This window comes from Parasteatoda tepidariorum, chromosome 11, assembly GCF_982258835.1.
Source record: "Parasteatoda tepidariorum strain Cologne lab strain chromosome 11, Ptep-v5.0, whole genome shotgun sequence".
Lineage (NCBI taxonomy): Eukaryota > Metazoa > Arthropoda > Arachnida > Araneae > Theridiidae > Parasteatoda > Parasteatoda tepidariorum.
The window spans coordinates 24660068-24680262 of record NC_141765.1 but is presented as its reverse complement, the minus strand read 5'-3'; the positions used below and the strand labels follow the sequence as shown (position 1 = coordinate 24680262).

The 20195-nt window shown below is 30.0% G+C and overlaps 1 protein-coding gene and 1 long non-coding RNA gene across 3 annotated transcripts in view; one reads left to right on the top strand and one right to left on the bottom strand.

Moving 5' to 3' along the window:
• Positions 1-20195, top strand: part of LOC107452624 (uncharacterized) — a 76752-nt gene that overhangs the window by 48207 nt on the left and 8350 nt on the right. The window contains exon 1 of one of the 2 annotated variants that reach the window (XM_016069161.4): positions 19268-19449. The exons of the other annotated variant lie outside the window; for it this stretch is intronic. Coding sequence (XP_015924647.1) covers positions 19380-19449 — 70 coding nt within the window. The 5' untranslated portion in view covers positions 19268-19379. Of the gene's footprint in view, positions 1-19267; positions 19450-20195 lie in introns of those variants that run through there. 2 annotated transcript variants of the gene reach the window in all.
• Positions 11718-17633, bottom strand: LOC147801263 (uncharacterized). The gene is made up of 2 exons (XR_015430322.1): positions 17178-17633; positions 11718-12673 (listed from the first exon to the last, which is right to left on the bottom strand). It is a non-coding gene; the product is annotated as an uncharacterized LOC147801263 (long non-coding RNA).

Genomic DNA, 20195 nt, shown 5'->3' with positions numbered 1-20195 from the left:
CACTTAAAATAAATCGGACTCTTAATATTGACCTAGTCCTCTACGGAATATAGCCTTTTTTACTGCTGCACTATTTAAATACTACGTCCAGTAATAATGCGTAATACTAAATACTACAATTATAACCTTCTAAATAATAATTATATCTTTTTTTTCCCCTTTTTCATTTTTACAATTCATTTTTAAATTTTTAAATTTCACATATTATGTCACAGCCAAACTTTACTTAATGAGGCTAAACATATTAATTAGAAATACTTTATGTTGTCCTAAGTTCACTCAAGGATACTAGCTAAACTATAATGTAAATATTTGACTCAGGCAACTCCTTTAAGGAAAAAACTTTTTAAAATAAGAAGTAAAAACCTTATCTGGGATTGAAAAAATTAAAAGTTTACTTAAGAAACAAGTTACGTTTTGAAAAATGCTTGTGTAAAATCAAAACTTTTAAGGAAAAAATATTAGATCGTGCTTCCGATTTCAAATTGAGGAGAAAGAAATTCTTTCTGAGAGTTTAGTAAAAAAAAAAATTTTTTTTACTTAAAAAGTAAATCATTACTTTAAAAAAAGATTTAGATACTTGGAACTCATCTGAAGTCAAATAAATGATTCCAGATTCCTCTGGCTTATATTTTGATTTATTCTCCTAGGATTACGTTTTGCTTCTTTTTATCGGTGCGCCTGCCTTTTTTTTTAAGCTATCATATTTTGTTATTTTTAATCGGGAGTATAAGCCATCTCAATTTATTAATTTAGAAGAATACCTTTCAAAGCAAATATTTGACAATTGAGAAATAAAAATAATCTTCTTTAATTTGAGTTACTTTTTGAAGTATTTATTTATTTAACTGATTCTTTTGTATGAAAAAAAATATTTATATATTTTTGCGTTAAAATAGAATCTTTTCCTTCAAAATGTCCTCTTTATTGATTGCTTTAATTGTAATACCAATGTAATATTTGGGAAAACAGAAAAATAATAAATTTGTCATAACTACTATTACTAACAAGCATAAATCGTGGATGAACGTTTTATTTTAGAGGTCGCGCTCAAAATATACATTTAAGAAAATGGACGTAATGGTTTGAACATATGCGCCAATCTTTAAGGAAAAAGACATGGCTTATTGAAGTGCGCATTTGAAAATACGAACATAGCTCAAAAAAACTCTCTTTTTCAATGAAAAAAAATTTTTTTCGGACCACATGAATAAGTGGATAATTTATACAAACTATATCTTGTGTTCTTCCCATTGGAAAATGTTCAATAATTCATAAAACTCAAAGTCACTTTACAAGATTTCAAGTTCGAGGATTCAGTACATAAAATTCTGTTGGATACATGCCTGCTTTTGGATCCTTGGGAATGGCCGTGCCGATATTATAGCTAAAACTCTTCATAACTTAAGCAGTTATCTCTTAACATCTTTGGATCTTAAACGTATTTATAAATCTTCAATTCATCAGGCCTAGAAAGAGCATTGGAAAACACAAAATAATAATAAACTACATGAAATTTATCCTAATCCTGATAATTGTAAAACATTAACAGTTGATTGCAAAACCCAGGTTAAATTAATAAACTGCGTATTTTGGGCACACTTGTTTTATCCATATGCATTTACCGAAAGCCAAATCTTCCCCCAGTTGTCAAGTCGACATTTCCATTAAACGGATGATAACAGACTACAGACGATTCAAATATTTGAGGAAGAAACTTTTAGGCAGGTTTTATCCCGATATTTTATCCTTACTTAGTTACCCTACACATCACCATCTCATCAAGTTCATCAAAACAATAGGACTATATTCATCAATTTAAATAAAAGTGCAATTTTTTTACCTAGTGACTGGCGCAGCATAGCAATTTCGGAGTATTGCACCAATAAACTCCAACAAACCAACCAACCAATGTTAGGAAAAAAGAGGTCGATTATTTATACATCTAATTTACTCTTGAAGAAGAAAACTCGTACGAAATCAATAAGAAAATTCGCTTATTTTTTTGACATACTACGAATAATCAGTATTTACTACTTAAAGCTTTTAAAAAACAGAATCAAATGCTATATCCATTTTCTTAAACAAGCATTGTGAATTACATATGCGTTTTCAAAGGAGTATTTCAAGTGATATTAATGTTCTCATAAGAGAGCAACTTGAATTATTATTGTAATATAAAGTTCAATGATGCGGTATCATTACAAATATTACACACGCCTGAGCTACAAAATAAAGTTGCTACTTATTTGTTCATTAGATTTCTCGGGAATTCATAATAAATCTAAAATAGTAGAAAAAAGAAGGTACGTTCTTTTTAAATTTTATTTTCTTAAGAAATAATTTTAAACTGTTGTGTTCATTAAGCCATTATGCTAAAGAGCAACGGTTTCCAACATTGTCACCCCTTCAGTACCATCTACTTTATCTGAAATTTTTCATGTACCACTTCAACTAAAATTCTTTAAAAACGTGTTGAAAAAAAGACTGGTCAAAATTACCAGAATATAGGAAAATTCGCCGTGTTTCTGGGAACACCATAAAGCTTGGTAGTTTTTACCGAAGTGCTTTGGTAACGATTTTGGTAAAATTACGAAAATATGGTTCAATAGTATGTGATGAAATTTACTAAATGTGGTAAAATTTTGTAGTTATATCATGTTACCTTGGAGCGGGGTATGTAAACCATTTATTAGGTTAAATTTACTTTTCAGTTTTGCATTTTTCACTAAATAAGTAGTAATAAGTACTATAATTTTGAAAAACAGAATTTCCTGTAAGCCATAACCATATGAATAGAGAAATTACGAAATGCTTTAAATACTGTATAGTTTAGTTTTATTAACCTGAATTATGGGGGAAGAGGGTTACAAGAAATGTCATTACCATACAGAACAGCAATTTCACCAGAATTTTTCTTTCCTTGTGTATATTTGATTTTTGAATTATATTTCTATACTTGCATTAGTGTTCTTATCTGTACTTAATTGCTTTATTGCGTTAAGAATTTTATCAGATTTTTATTAACTTTTGAATGTACCTTTTTAAAGAATTATAGGAAAATTTGTTTGTAGTATGTACTAAACCGTTTAATGCAACCCCTATGTATTCTTATAAATTCTGTGCATTTCATGAAACAAAACCTATAATAGGTACTTTATTCTTTTATCTGCTCAATGTATCCTATTATCAGTTTCATGTATTAAAAGGAGAATTTTTCATTACGTACTTTATCTTTTGATATGTTTCAAAACCTATTGCTTGCTGTAACAAGCTCTTTTATGAACCTTGTACTAGTAAACTTCACATTCAATTCAATTTTTGAGTGAAATAGTCATGAATAATTCTTATAATTGGTATTTTAATTTTTATTTGATCCTTTATAAATACTTATTTTTTTAAACATCCTGTGTTTAAAAGAAGAAGAAAAAATGTTCAACACGTATTAAAGGAATTTTACTATCTGGACACCTTAGTTAATAAAATAATTTAAATCCTTTCTACACATTATCGACAGTAAGTAATTATGAAGAGACCTTTCTATTTTTTTTCTTCCTTTCTATTATTATGAAGAGACCTTTCATTTTTTTTTTTATTTTTTTTTTGCAATTTTAATAACATTTGTTTTCAAAATTAGTTCTATATAACGATTAAAAATATTCAAAATTTTATCAAAAATATTCCAAAGACCAAAATTAGTTAACAGTTTTCTAATTAATAAGTTATAATAGTTCTTAAAAGTGCCTATTTCTAAAGCCAATTAATGATTTAATCGCAAATCTAGTTCATTTTTTACAAGCCTTCTCAGAAAATTTAATTACTTCAAGTGAGCACTAATCCCAGAGCCCTGAGGCAATTCAGTGATGTTTCTCTCTTTTATTTTGTTAATTTCGCTTTTATGGACTTAGTATCTTTAAAATCTACATTCATCAAAATTCTTTTTTTTTTTTTCAGTTATCAGTTTATCAAAACTGTTAATAGCGTTACATTAAGTATGTAATTATGTCTGAGTTTAGGACGATGAAGTCGCTTCCGGCTCTCTATTTAAAAATTCCGTTCTAAAAAAAATTATTTAAGTTGAAAGATTAGTTATTTGGTGTTTTTGGCGCAAGAGCCAAAAATGACTATACATGAACTTGGTCTAAAAAACGTGTACTTGGTTTAAATAAGAGATACTAGTAATTTAAGAGGTGGAATTAAATTGAGGTATTAAATCCAATGTCCTTAAAGAAAAGAGAAGATTATAATGTGGTTTATCGCTAACAGGTAAATGTGATATTTGCAGCGAAAATAGCGTTGTCTTAGAAATTTAAATTTGTGGCACTGGGTTAGAATGTGTTCAGTAGTTAATGATTCATTATAGCTGGAGCAATCTGGTGCAAGTTCACCTAGTAAAAGATGTTTATGTGTAATACGTGTATTACCAATAAGCAGTATTACCAATATTCAGTATAACATCGTATTTTCTCGGCAAAGTTTGTTTCATTACTGGTTGTATATTTGGTTTAAGACTGTGTAACTTGTTATTTGTCTCCTCATTCCAACTCTTTTGCCATTCTGACTGTAGTGAAAGATTAATTGTTTTTCTAATATCTGAATATGATAATGTTCTAAAATAAAGGTTTTGGATCAATTTAGCTGATTCGTCAAGCTATTCATTACCCAGAATGCCACAGTAACCAGGAATCCACGATAGCATCACAGAATAACTCAAACTTAGTAAATTTCCATAAGTATAAACAACATTAACTACGATCGAACGAGACATATGGGTAATATTGTTTAATGCTGCCTGACAACTTTTAGAATCTGTATAAATGTGCCATTTTTTGTGTGTTTGAGTTAGGATAAATTATAGAGCTAATAAGATGGCTCGAGCTCCACATGTAAAAACTGAACAAGATGGATGGAGTTTTTCAGTGATGATTTCATTCTGCGTGGCCACTGCAGATGCTGTATGACCGTCCATCTTCGACCCATCAGTGAAAATGGGATTAAAATCCTGATACTGTTTACGATGTGAATTAAATATTAGTCGTTACATTAAAGTAAATGTCTCCTGTTTTGTCTGATTTTTAAAAATATAAATGGTGTTAAAATACATTATATTCCAAAGTGTTAGTTGTTACTATGCTAGTAAAATTTCATAATCCTCTAAATCTAAAATAGATAAAAGCTCTTTCATCCTGAGTCTAAAAGTCGGAGTACAGGATGGTCTATTATTAAAAAGGAATTCATAATCGGGTGTGAAAACCTTGTCAAACATGAGGTGATTAAGATGACTCTTTAGATGAAAAGTGTAATTTAATGCAAGCTTAGTTCGTCGTGAGATTAGAAATGGTTCAAGCGTTACGACTTGCAAACTTTTAATAGATGAAGTGCGAAAAGCACCGGTTGCTATACGCATGCCGCTGTTATAAACTGTATCTAAGTAACGTAAAACAGATGATCTGGCAGATGAATAAACCGCAGAACCATAATCTAGTTTCGAGTGGATGATACTTCTGTATATTTTGATCATCGAATTTGTGTCTGCTCCCCATGAACAATTAGATAAAGCTTTTAGCAGATTTAAATTTGTCGCACATGTCTTTCTTAAGTACTGGATAGGAAGTTAAAATGTCAGTTTTAAGTCTAAAATCAATCTTAAAAGTTTAACTTCATTTGTAACTGGAATAATTGAATTGTTCAAAAATATTTCAGGATCGGAATGGATACCTCTTTTTCTACAAAGTGAACGTAGGACGTCCAAATCGGAGTAAAAGTAAAACCATTTGAATCTGCTAATTGTAAATTCTTATTTATAGTATGTTGGAGTTGGCTCTCTATAGTGAGTATATGAGAAGATCTGCAAGAGATACGAAAATCATCAACAAATAATCTGCCGTTAGCTGTTGGTGGTAATAAAGCTAACATTTCATTAATTTTAATGAGGAACAGTGTCACACTTATGACGCTGCTGCCCTATGGAATTCTTTCTTCTTGCTCGAAAATATCAGAAGTGACTTGGTCTAATAAAACTTGAAAAAGTTCGGAATGTTAGAAAATGTTGAATAAAATAAAACATATTACCGGTTATATTGTATATGAAGAGATCTTTCAAGATATCGTACCGCCAAATGCGATCATGAGCCTTTTTTATGTCGAAAAAGACAGCTACAAATGTTGTCGTTGTAAAAAGGCATCTCGTATTTCGGTTTCAAGTATGAGTATATTAACTATTGTAGAGTGACATTTTCTAAATCAACTTTATTTGAGAGATAAAATGATACGAGATTCGAGTACATGTACTGATCTATTATTTATGATGCGTTCAAGTAGTTTGAATAAACAACTGGTTAGAGCAATAGGTCGGTAATTAGTTGGGGGTTTTGTATCTTTGTCGGTTTTGGAAATAGGGATGACATATGATTTTCGCCATGCTGTATAAAACACTTTTTTGGTCCAGATGTAATTGAATACCTGTAATATAGTCTCGAGCTGGGTTTCTGTTAAATGTTTAAGCATGTTGTTGTGAATTTTATCAGGCCCATGAGAAGCATTCACACAACGATTAATGGATGTTTTCAATTCGGTCATGGTCAGCTCTGAATTATAACCGTCAATTGGTAATAGGGATGGTTTTAGAGAATTTGTTTGAGACTTATAGTTTTTAAAAACTTGAGAGTAGTTATTTCGACTTGAAGCATTCGAAAAAAATTTGGCAACAATATTTTTTATTTCTTTTAATTCTGTTATTTTGTTTGCATTTATTTCTAAATGCGGGATAGATAAATTAGAGTAATATCCGGATATTGCTTTGTTCTTTTTCCCTATTTCTTTTGAAGGGGTATTACTATTGATTTGATTTGTTTGATTACTATTGATCAAGCTTGTTTGAAATTAATTAAATTTGTTTTCAACTGTAGAAAATTTACAGAAATTCCTGCAAGCCTTTTTTTTTTTTTTTGGTGCTGTTCGAGTTCGCAGACATTCATTATTCCACCAGGGCTTTGGATGCTTAGGTAATTCCGGAGATGTATAAGGCATAGATTTTTAAGCTGCTGACATAAGTGCATTAGTTACGTATAGTGCTGCAAAATAGATACTACTATTACTTATGAGTTCTGAATTTAATTCAATTGATGACTGAAATACAGACCAATTGGCAGCAGATATACGTAATTTTGGAATTCGCTGTATACTGTATGAAACTGATTGAGAAATATTTATTATTAGAGGAAAATGGCCACTTTGATTAAGGTCATCCTCTATTGAAAACTTTAAAATGGGAAAATATGATTAGAATTGATGGCGAGGTCTATGAAATGGTAAGCTCTTGAGGGAAAGTGAAAATTGGTAATTTCATTTGTATTGAGTATGCGAAGTTGAATATCATCTATCAATTTTTCTATTTGAAGACCACGAGAATTAGAAATATTGATTCCCCAAAGTGTATTGTGGTCATTTAAATGACCTATTATTAGATACGGAGTCGGTAGTTGATTAACAAGATTTTCTATGTCGATCTGTGGAATTAATTTATTTGGAGGTAAGTATAAACAGCTAACAGTAATTAGAGATTTAATTGTTATTTGAGCAGCAACAGCTTGTAGTGATGTACTCAATGGAATAACAGAAAATGGGTATTGTTTGGATACGAGAAGTGAAACTCCTCCACGTGCTTTATTTCCGAGAATAAAGTCATTTCTAATGTGAGAATAAAACTTTATAGCTGCTTTATGAGAAGGTTTCAGAAACGTTTCTTGCAAAACAAAGCATATGGTAGCATAGTTGTCAATATTAGTTCTGGCAAATTACTATAAAACCCACGACAGTTCCAAGATAAAACTTTATTAATCACTATTTAGCAATTTCAGATTTGTTTTCTTAGGGCTTAGATTAGTTGGTGAATCCATCCCCTTTTCAATTATCATTCCTGAATTATCATACTCATCTGCACAATTTTCGTCAGTTCTCATTGCATCGGATTCTGAACTGAGCCCCTGGGAGTTATGTTAAATGGAGAAAAATTTATTTTACAATGATCTAATATTGTTAAATCTTTATATAATAGTGATACTTTAAATGTTCTGATTTGCAATAACCTGAAATTAGAATTTTTCTCTTTTGAGTCTACGTATTTTTTTTCTTAAAAAATTAGTGCATCTTTTTTAAAAAGGTGATTAATAAAATGCCATTATTGTAAAAACTTTATTTATGAAACTTTTTTTTATTTTGTAATTGCAATTTACTCTAAAAAATTTCAATAAATGAAATGATTTGAGAAGTTTACCTTAATTGTTTTAAGCGTTAATTCTTATTGTAAATTTTAAAATAAATAACACTCTATAAATCTTCGTAAAAAATATAAGTATAAAATTCATCCCCTCTTCTAAACAGCCCTGGATGAACTATTAATTCACACAAATTTAGATCTTAACATCAAGTTTAGATCACTAATTACAACAGCTTTACTTACCAATTAAAATTGTTTATAGTCTAATTGTCTAAAAAAAATAACAGCTTAGGAAAATATCCACAGCTATTTGAAAAATGCATAACTGTAAATAATAAAAAACACAGACACCTACTAAAAACTTAGTCAACATCTTTAATATTTTGTTGTTTTCGTTATACACTAAATTAGTTGAATCTAAAAAAATACTTAAGTAAATCAGAGCCAAAACAAGAATGAAGTATTTTTTGAAGGTCAACTATTTTGTTTAGAAACGAAAAAGGAAATAATTGAATAGAAGTACGTGTGTAAACTTTTCTAAGTGAAAATTAGAATTTAATTAAGTTGAAAAAAAAAACCTTTTTTTAACACTAATTATTTCTAAAAAAATTTTAATGAAAGATAATTAATTATATTTATAAAAAATTATGAATTGAGCTATTTTTTCAATGTCAACTGCATCATTAAAACAAAATTGAAAAGAAAAATAATAATTAAATAGAAGTACGTTTGTTACCTTTAATAAAAGAAAATTAGAATTCACTTTAGTTGCAAAAAATGCTTATTAGGTTTATATTTAGCATGCGAAGAATTTTACTTTTAAATTTTCTGCACTCTAATGAAACACGTTAGAAGAGTCAAAATTTATTATTTTCTTAATTCAAATTTTCGTGATAAGTTTGTAGCTGAGAAACTCTCTCTGAGATTGGAAACAATTAAGTGATACTTCTAAGAGGTAAATTAGTCTCGGGAGATAGGAATTAATGACAACAACAAGTTTCCCGCTCTTCTCTAAGGGTGAGCGGAAAACTTGTTGTTGTCATTAATTGTTATACAAGGCCTGTCTTACATTTATTTACACTAAGCTTATGCAACTAGTAAACTTTCATAGCTCTCTAGATGCGGGGTAAACAGCTTAATTGGATAGATCGCTTTTCCTAAAGTAAAGTATTTCGAAACAGACTAATGTTAATTTTGTTCGTTAATAAAAAGTATTTAGTGTATGACAACATGGATGAAAATGAATCTAAAATTAAGATAAATTCTTACTTTAAAGTTTGCGAATTAATTCCAAAGAAATTTTTTTTCGTAAGCACTAAACACCAGTTATTTGATCAAAAAACTAATCTTAAATCTTTAAACAATTTTTTTAGAGTTAATGATAAAATATTTTTCAGACTAAAAATATGATAAAAAATGCCCTAGATTGTTTAAGGGGAGACGGTAATGCATATATAAATAATGATAAAACTGATCTTTTTCAATGTACCTTTTCTAAGACACTACTTATGATATGGCTTTGAAATTTTTTGGCGATATATAAGATTATATCAGTTATATGCTGTGATAATGTTTTAGCGTTAACTGGAATACTTTTTGAGTTATGAGAGAAAGATAGGTTATTTCTATAAAAAAAACAGATAGGTACTAACACCAACCCCTTACTTAAACACCGATACTGACAAATGGTTGTACGCTGAGCCATGGTGGCTAGAGGTCAGAGGTCTCACCTCCTGATAAGGTGAATCAGGTTCGAATCCCAGCGATGACTGATCAATTCGAAATCCGCACCCGGCTCACACTAACCACAGCATTACGTAAAATATCCTCAGTGGTTGACGGATCATGGGTCGGAGTCCTCTTGCCGTCAGGCTAATAGTGGGAGTCTTTCGTGGTTTTCCACTCCATATAACGCAAATGCGGGTAAGTTCCATCAAAAAGTTCCCCACGGAGGCAAATTTTTCCCAATACTTGATTCAAGAGTTCGATTGACTTCTGGATTGGGTTCAAAATTACAAAGCTTTGAAATTCAACATTAGTAGTCATAAACCCAAAATTGGATCGGCTGTTTAACGACAGTTGCAAAATAGAATAAAACATAATGAAACTTTGTATAAAATTTAAAGTTATCAGTTCCTAATTCATTAAAAAAAAATTCTGCCGAAGATATGTATTAGCAGTTATCACAGTGTAAAAATGTATAGATTCAGGGCAAAATCCCTGAAGCAATATTTTGTTTAAGTGCTGAGAAAATGTACATCGTAAAAGGTCGGTTTTAGCATTATTCGCGCATGACCCCCCCCCCCCAACTCCCCTTAAGCTTCAGATAAAAAATCTATATTTTCTTATCTGAAAATCTCTGGGAAAGCCTCAACTATTATGAGAATTTATCAAAAATTATTTATGGAATTTAAATGAAAATTTTATTTGAAAAGGAGTGAAACACGAATATGATTCTTTCAACTGAATAAACATTACAACCAAAATAAAGACGAAGTCAGTAAAGTAAACAGTCAGTAAAATAAACAGTCCGTAAAGTGAACAGTCCGTAAAGTCAGAAAAGTAAGCAGTCAGTTAACAACTTTGTAAAAATAAAGTAAAGTAAAAAGACAGTAAGCAGCTTTGTAAAGAACTTTGCTGCCTGCTCAGAGAGGCCGGCAGCACTTACAAATAATTATTTACCTAAACTCATTGAACTGAACTAATAAAAATAATTTGAGTAAAATCAAAATAAAAATAATTTGAGTAAAATCAAAATAAAAATAATTTGAGTAAAATCAAAATAAAAATAATTTGAGTAAAATCAAAATAAAAATAATTTGAGTAAAATCAAAATAAAAATAATTTGAGTAAAATCAAAATAAAAATTATTAGAGTAAAATGATTCAAAAATATACCTTGTAATTAGTCAACCTTTATCAAAGCCAGACCTCACTGTATCAAAGTCACTGTTTTGCCATATTGAATTTAATTAACATCTAATAAAAAAATTAAACTACAATAGCAAGCAAGAAGAAAACATCCAAAGAGTTTCTCTTCTTCATGCAGTCGAAAATCATCATTTTGTTTTCTTCTGTCTCATGTCAATCAAATAAAATGGTGAACATTTTATTTTATTTTATATATGTACTTTACCTTTTTATCTGTTTTCAAAATCGTGTGTTTGAAGTCGCATGTTCCTTTTGAAACTTCTGTCATTTAATGAAATTCAATACATTCAATTGAATTTAATAATATAGCACCTTCGAAAAGCTCAAAACGCCAACAAAATGGGCATGGCCAGAAAAATATAGTTTTAAATGTCTTAAACTTGCTATGTAATATCCTTAAAATTGAATTTCACCTACTAACAATACATCGTTAAAAAGTTAAGAATTGCAGAATAACTTTTAATAAAAATCTTAAAATTCGATTGTTTTTAAAGCTTAGGGTACTAAATCTTGTTAAACATGCATAGCTTTTTTAACACCATCGTTCTTAAAGCATTTTATGAAAAATATTTTGTGATCTTGTTAATGCAATCTATTCATCGAAATAATTGTCATTATTACTGTCATTATTCTATAAACAATACAAGATTCTATAAAAAATACAAGATTCTATAAACAATACAAGATTATATAAACAATACAAGATTATATAGACAATACAAGTTAATATACAAGATTTTATATCTAAGATTTCAAGTGGCCTACATTATTTAAAATAAACCAAATGAATCAAATACTTAAAAACAAATAATATTTTCTTGGAATATATGGAAAGTTTTATAGAGTTAAAGTTTATCAACTTGCATAGGACCAAATTCACAAGAAATTACATTTATGCAAAATATTCAGAAGCATCTGCTGTGCACATTGTGGACTGGTCTGATATAAAATAATGTGATTGATCAACGATACAACAAACATTTTTTATTTTTGTTCTTTTCTTAAAGAGATTTGGTATTTTCTCTTGAAGCAAGTGATATTTTGGTACTTGCTTACTTTAGTTCTGTTTTCCAACCTAAGAGCAATTGGGTTTTATTTTCCGATTAAATTGATATGAAAATAATCAACCAGACACTGGAAAATCAAAGGCCTAGCCTAGAGATTCTGAAATGATTCACAACACAGCAGGATAGTACCTATTGTTTCAGGTACCGATTACATTATCCAATTATAGAATTTTTCCTCCAGTCCACTCTAGTTTTAATTACTCTGGTCTGAGATACATGCGGTTTAAGATTCAACACTCTCCCCCAAATATTGAAAGCAAGGCAACAAAACTACACTTTCTTTCAGCCCTTTCTTCAACTAATAGGTAATTACCTTTTGTCATCTAAACTAATAGCATATACGTTCATATCCAATTGTTGGCTTTGTTTAGAAATAAAATAAACAACTGGCGAAATGTCATTGCATGGAAGTTTTTCTTAGTGCGTCCGTTGACTTCTGAATCCGATTTTTGAAGTTCCTGTTAAAGAAAAAATTATCTAAATTAGATTTTCCATTTGGTTTTTATATTTGATTTTTGAAATACCATAAACTATACTGGACGTATCCTAAATCTATAGAGCTATTTCACCTTTGAAACCTTACGTAAGCATACAAATTACGTTTTCAGTTAGACATATATTAACAAAATGTTTTATGAGACTAGAACACCTGAATACAAAATGCAAATACATATACTTTGTCCTTCATTTAAATCATACTTCTATATAGACCAAGTGGTCGTCGCGGTATAGCTTTTTTTTTAATTATTGCACCAGAAATGAAAAATAACATAAAAAGCATACCTGTCAACATGAAAGGTCAGAGTGGTCTTTTTTCAGTGGTAGCGACACTTATGTTCCTTTGGTAAAGTAGTTAATTTTTAAGAAAATTCTTCCTACCTTAATATTAATTAACTACCACCTATCAAAATCGTTCTTAAAGACCCAAAAAGTTGTCAGCTATATAAAAATAACTTTATTTACAAAAATTCTGACTGTCACTGACGGATATTGTCTGATAATAGTTGTCAAATTATTGAAAAAATTATGATTATTAAATCGTTCTCTCTTTAATATTTAAGGTAACTTGATGAAGTGATAAATATCATCTTAAAGACCCATAATTTATTTATTGATATAATGCCCTTAATAGCTTACTTGGCTCTACTAAAAGCCATAAAATTTGATTGAAAACCTGGCAGGAGGCTGTTACGCCATCTTTCCGCCATCGTCAAGATTCAGCGTATTGTAGTTGACGATGAACCGGTGTATGTACAGTGCGCAAAAAAAAATAATATATATATATATATATATATTTCACTTACTGAATGTCAATCTTAATGGCTTCTGGCAGTAACTTCAAATATGCCAGTTAATTAGTGATAACTATTAATTAAGTTTACAAAATCCGGCACAATAAACGCACTTTCTCTGAATTAACATCTATATATTTATTTTTACATATCTGGTTTCCTGATTCTCAAAATAGGACAGGGTAATTGACAAAAGTTAGCAAAAATTGGATCAAAATTTGGGGTGCTAGGAAGTTACATATATTTGGAGTCACCCCAAGAAGAGGCCAAGGACTATCACCGTAGAAGGAGGAAAAATTTGCATAACCATACTCTAACTGCGCAATCGACAAGCGAGAAATACTCCGTTGCTAAGCAACCAAGCTGAGAACCAAGCAAAAGAAAGATTAAATAAAAACTGAAGCCATTCATCGTTTTTGGATTAGCTTGGGTCGGAAAGGCGTTTTTGTTCAAAAAAATTTTTTATCGAAAAACATCTTGAAATTTCTAGGCTACAGATTTGTTTTTAGATGATTTCTGCTCAAAAAGGCAAAGATTGCTTTCGTTTTCATCTCCTTTAAAAATAAAAATTGAATATATTTATAAATTATTCATAATTTTCCCAGATTTTAGTATTTGAACACATGAACTTTTTATGAGGCACTATTTGCATTTTTTAAATTGTTTTAAACTTATTTAAGTATGAAGATTTTATACTAAAACCAAATCTGCATTACTTATATACAGAATTGTTGGGAAAATCGCGAAAAAGATCCCGTAAAAAATGCAAAATATCAGGAAGATATCATAGTGCTCATTTACAAGGATTTGCATACTTCACGACATTTCTTTTTTTAATAATTAGTGGATGTTAAGTGACATTTTATAAAGATTGAAATGTGTATATTTAAGAATATTGTATAATTCATTTTTTTAAAGAAATCGTTTCATTCTACCAAACATGTAACTTACGTGGCTTTCCGTAAATAAAGATAATTTGAAAATAGCATCCTGATGTTTTGATACATTCTGAAACGGTTTTTCGTTTATTCACGACAAAATGTCGCTCAACATGTTCAACAGTTACGATCACCAAATACTGAAATGCGAAGTTGCATGCGAGAAAGCATAAATGGAAGTGGAAAATGACACTGGAAGAACCGCAGTACCCCAAGAGTGAAATAGAAACTAAAAAATTAAATACTGACGTAAGCAAAAGTAGGAAAACTGCAATAGCCGGAAAAGGCAAATTATGGCAAAATGCATTTCCGCGTTCCATGGAAGATGGTGCGAAACTAATATCGTTAACAAGGGAATCTGCACTCATATATTAAACAAGATTCCCGGGTATCAAGATGAGCTGATGTGGCAGGGGTGGTTAGAATTTTAGCATTATTGAGATTAAATTTATCCCAAAAATGCTAAGAATGAGTAGCAATAGATTTATCGCATTCTTGAAAAGGGACTTAATCGCCGTGTTCCTTTAGTCTGAATTTTAAAACCCGTCTAGCTTATAAACTAGCCAAGAATTCGCTGGCGAAGAATTCATTCCCTGTTTCACTCTCGGCTACCACGGTTTCTCTAGTTTTTTTTTTATCGTTTTTATTTCTCCTTCTTCGTTCGCAACCATACAATTTTTTTTTTTTAATTTTAAATCACTTTAATTTTCTTCATTCACGTCTGCCGAGTCTTAAAAATCGGTGCCTTTTTTTAGCTCGCCAAACTTTTGCTTCAAACGTTGCCATTCCCAGGGCTCTCCAGACGTTCATGACTCCTGGCGTAAATTTTTGAGAGCTCAAAACATGTTGACTTTCATTTTCATATTTTTTGACGATAATGAATTTTTTATCTTCCCTCTTCAGTTTCTGGGGATTATTCATTTAGTGATACAGTACATTGTTATTGTTGTTGATCAATTCAAGGCGTCTGTATAGATAAGTTTTTTTTTACTACGTCAGAATGTTTACTATGTCAAATTAAAATATGTCGTATTAAAATTAGTTTTACGTAAAATAATGGTTATGGCTCTTAGATTGAAAAAAAGTATAATAATATATAATTCATCAAGACTTTCTAAAAAATTCAAAGCAGTACATTTTTATTTATTCATTTATTAATTTTTATATTTCATTTTATTTTGTTTTATTCATTTATTTATTTTTTGACTGCTGCTCTGAAAAACATTTTTTAGAGTGTTAAGCAATTTCGTCTACAATTGAAATTTCAAACGTCGAATGAGACAATAGAATGACCAGAGGGGTCCTGGAATCTAAGTTAAGTATTTACAAAGTCAAAAATTTCGAACAAGTTCACGTCTCCGCCCTATTCGAAATTTTGAAAAAAATATTATTTTTTATTCATTGATCCAAAATCCATTCTAGATATGTTTTAGTGTATACTGAAGGACATATTTCAATAGGATTTATATTTTGCCCTTATTTTATTTTTTTCCTTAAATTACTCAAGTAATAAACTGGACTGAAAATAGTTTTGACAACTGCGCAACAATGAGCAATAATGAAAATGTCTTAAAAACGAGAACATTAAAGAGCTGACATAGTAAAAAAAAAACTTATCTGTACAGACGCATTGAATTAATCAACAACAATATGCTAATATATATATATATATATATATATATATATATACATATATATATATATATATATATATATATATATATATATATATATATATATATATATATATATATATATATATATATATATATATATATATATATATATATATATATATATATATATATATATATATATATATATATATATATATATATATATATATATATATATATATATATATATATATACTCATGGACAAAAAAATTAGCGCACCAAGAAATAATTGCGCCCACCCATCGACTCCTCCGTTTGGAGTTTTGCCGTGTACGAAGAAGCAGGACTGCAGCAGAATGTAACCAGGTCGTCTTTAGCGACGAATCCAGATTCAATCTCAGCAGTGATGACAATCGTGTTCGTGTGTAGAGACCCCGTGGTGAACGCCTCAATCCCCTCCCACAGCTCGTGTGATGGTATGGGGGGCCATGCCTACAATACACGGTCACCCCCTAGTATTGTTCCGTGGCACCATGACAGCCCAGCGGTATGTCCATGAAATTCTGCAACCACATGTGTTGCCACTCATGCAACGGCTTCCAGGAGCCATTTTTCTGCAAGACAATGCTCGGCCTCATACGGCAAGGGTGTCACAAGACTATCTCCGTACTGTTATTACCCTTCCTTGGCCTGCCCGATCCCCAGATTTGTCTCCAATCGAGTATATCTGGGATCATTTGGGACGGCGAGTTGGGCATCCCACGAGTTTGAACGAACTAGAGGCAAGGTTACCGCAAATATGGAACGAAATGTCTCAAGACATCATACAGAACTTGTATGTCTCAATGCCCGATCGTATCGCATCATGCATTCGCGCTAGAGAGGGTCCAACGGGGTACTAACTCCTCCGTTCTTTTGCCCTTTTCTCTGAAATAAATTATCCTTTTCCTTTAATTTTCTAATCATTTACTTATATCAAAGTAGTCATTACGTATGTAAAATTTCGTTTCATTTTGACGACTCCTTCTACGTGCGCTAATTTTTTTGTCCATAAGTGTATATATACCACTGGAAAGTTTGCCACTAGAAAAATTAAACGAAAACGTTGAACTTACCATAGCAAATCTAGTACTATATTATTGGAAAAATGCTTGGGATGATTTATTTTGGCCAGTTCGTTGGTTGAATATAAACTACACAGAATTGTTGAAAGTAAGCAATTACTTCTAATATCACTCGTCCAAAGATATGAGTTTAGCCTGCTCGTACTCCTCGTATAGACTTGATTTGTCGTATTCTTGTTGTTCTAATATTTTATTATGTTCTTCTTGCACATAACTTGAAATCTTTTCTAACCTGTGTCGCAATTTGACTGCTGCACCAATGGCATAAAATATAGACGCGCCCAATATTACAAAAATGAAGGATACTACACCAATTATCCACGGTCCTAGAATATCGGACGCACCAAAGTAAATGCTACTCATCGCAAATATCAACGACAGAAATAAATTTGAAAAGATATTATTTCAAGAGAAATATTCTCAACCGAGATCTACTACGAAATAAAACAATTTTTTTAACATAAATTTATACGAATTTGTTATCTTTTATATGAATTTATTTCATTCTTATCTAAAAATGATAAACAATTCAGTTTGATAAGAACTATTTCAAATAAAATTTATACTTCTGTAAGTCGGATAAGGTCGTTGATGCGTTTTTTCATAACAAATGAATGTAATTGATAACAATAGCTAAATGAATATACCAAAGCTCTTAACTAATGTATTCTGACTCTTGTGCTAATAAACTTCAACTAACCAACCAACTCAACTAATGGAATAAGTGATATTATATTATTGATTATTATATTGTGATCAAACTACGTAGTAAATTATATTTATAAAATATTAAGCTTGACTAAAATAAACAAATTTTTTTATGCAAAATATATTAAAATGTGGCAAACTGCCAAGCGTCGTATTTTACTTGATATTATTTTCTCACTTTAATTCTCTATGATGGTAGTTTTAATTGTAATATTTTGAGAATCTCGTTTTGTTAAGATTTGATTTTTGATTTTCAAAAGTAACAGAAAACTATATATTGAACTATTGTTTCGAAGGTTTAAGCTTTAAAAAAGCAATTGTCACATTATATTTTAAGGCTTTTTTTTCGAATGCTCCGTTGCAATATGAAATTACGTTTCTTTGCGAATAATTTGCTATTTTTATAACTGTTCTGAGTTTGCAACTGTTAACTTATAACTGTTAGGTGAAGTTTATCCTATCTAAAGCCAGAGCTATTCACGAACGCTTTGTGAAAATAGACAGTGTTTGTGGTTTAATTTTTAATATTTAAAATTTTACTCCAATGCTGCCTTACCTCTGGGCTCATAAAAATGTGAATAAGGTAGTTATTTTGACAATTTTCATTTAGGGGGGAAATGTCGCCAAATTGACGCTTTTTAAAAAGTTTAATAACTTTTAAAATATTTGTTATATGTCTGTTCTAAAGCCATTATAATTGTTCACGACAAGAATATATGTATATAGTTTAAAATCATCGCATTGCTTCAAATGTAAGACACTTAAACTATGGCTTTTTTATATTCCTTGGTGGAAAATAAGAAAGCCACAGTTTCGAAAAAACGGAGTTTAACATTTTCTCTTTTGTGCCAAAAGCTACAAACTAACTATCTAACACTTTATGTAGACTGGATTTGTTGACTGACAATCCAAATACCTTTGCTTTCCATCACGCTATTGATGTTTTAAACTATAAATAACTGTTTCATTGTGGTTCAATTTATATATTTACAAAATTTTTTGATAAGCATAATGAAAACCGCTGTTGATTAGTATTCATTAATGAAATTATTTTCCATGAAGAAATCGCGTTCCCAAAATATTAAACTTTGAGAGCTTGTATTTTAATAATGTTAAAAATATGCAGAAAAATATTGTATTTCAGCAACAGTTAACAATATGACTTTTGACAAGTAGGCTATAAATACAAAAAAAAGTGCTGAAATAATGTTGAAAAAGCTTTAAAAAACAGCCGTAGGAAGAGGATGCTTAAATATTTCCTCAACAAATTATGACTCATTGTATATTATATATCACTCTGCATGAAGTTATGACCTATTTAAACTATGCACTTGAATACTTTCCTTGTATATTATATTGCTGTATGAAAAGGTACTTGAACATTTTTCCTGTTCTCTTTCATTGAGATAGATGGAAATTTTCCCTTAGTATATATAGCAGAAAGTTGAAATTAGAGGTAAAAGTACTTATCTTTGTTGGAAAGAAATGCAGTCTTTCCAACTTCTGTTGCTGTTAATGGCTATTAACCTATGTTTAGCCATGTTTCATCCGAAAGGTAATTAATGCAATTACGTTAGTTTTATCTATGTGATGCTCCTTCCTTGACAGCGATTTTATAATAATTTTCTTTCCAAATTTAGTATCTATATTTTGATGCTTGTTCATTTTATTTAAACTTTGCTTGACCCATTCTATGATCAAACTATAAGAAATCGTGTGAAGTTGCGGCAGAATGACGTCATACTCCTGGTTTTAAACAATTTTTTTGTGTGATACGTCACTTTGATGTAAACAGTTTTTTCCAGATATGTTTAAACCTGGTTGTAAAATAATCTAGTAAATGTCTATTTGAACGGATGAAAAAAATGAAAATTTGAGGGTTTCTTTTTTATATAATAATTTTCGGTTTTCAGAGAATTTTATTTGGTTACAATTCCCCTCGTATAACTGTTTAAAAAAATTTAAACTCTACTTTTAATATTATCAAGTGATAGGCGCGGTAGTTTTCGGCACGTCCTCCAAAACTTACATTTTTTGACGTTTTGTTTAAAAATTAAATTTAAAAACGTCAATAATTTATTTCATTTGTTTGGTGGCTTACCGCATCAAAAATTAGAGTTCAATTTTAGACATCGGATCGTATAATTTCATTTAGTACTCATTTTAACCTTTTGTTTAACCTGTTTTAAAACTAGTCGCTTTTCTGTTAACCTAGCTATTTTGATTAAAACTGAACTGCCAAATTTTAACCTAAATATATTGATTTAAATGCAGTTACTGATTTTAACATGGTTTTAGGAG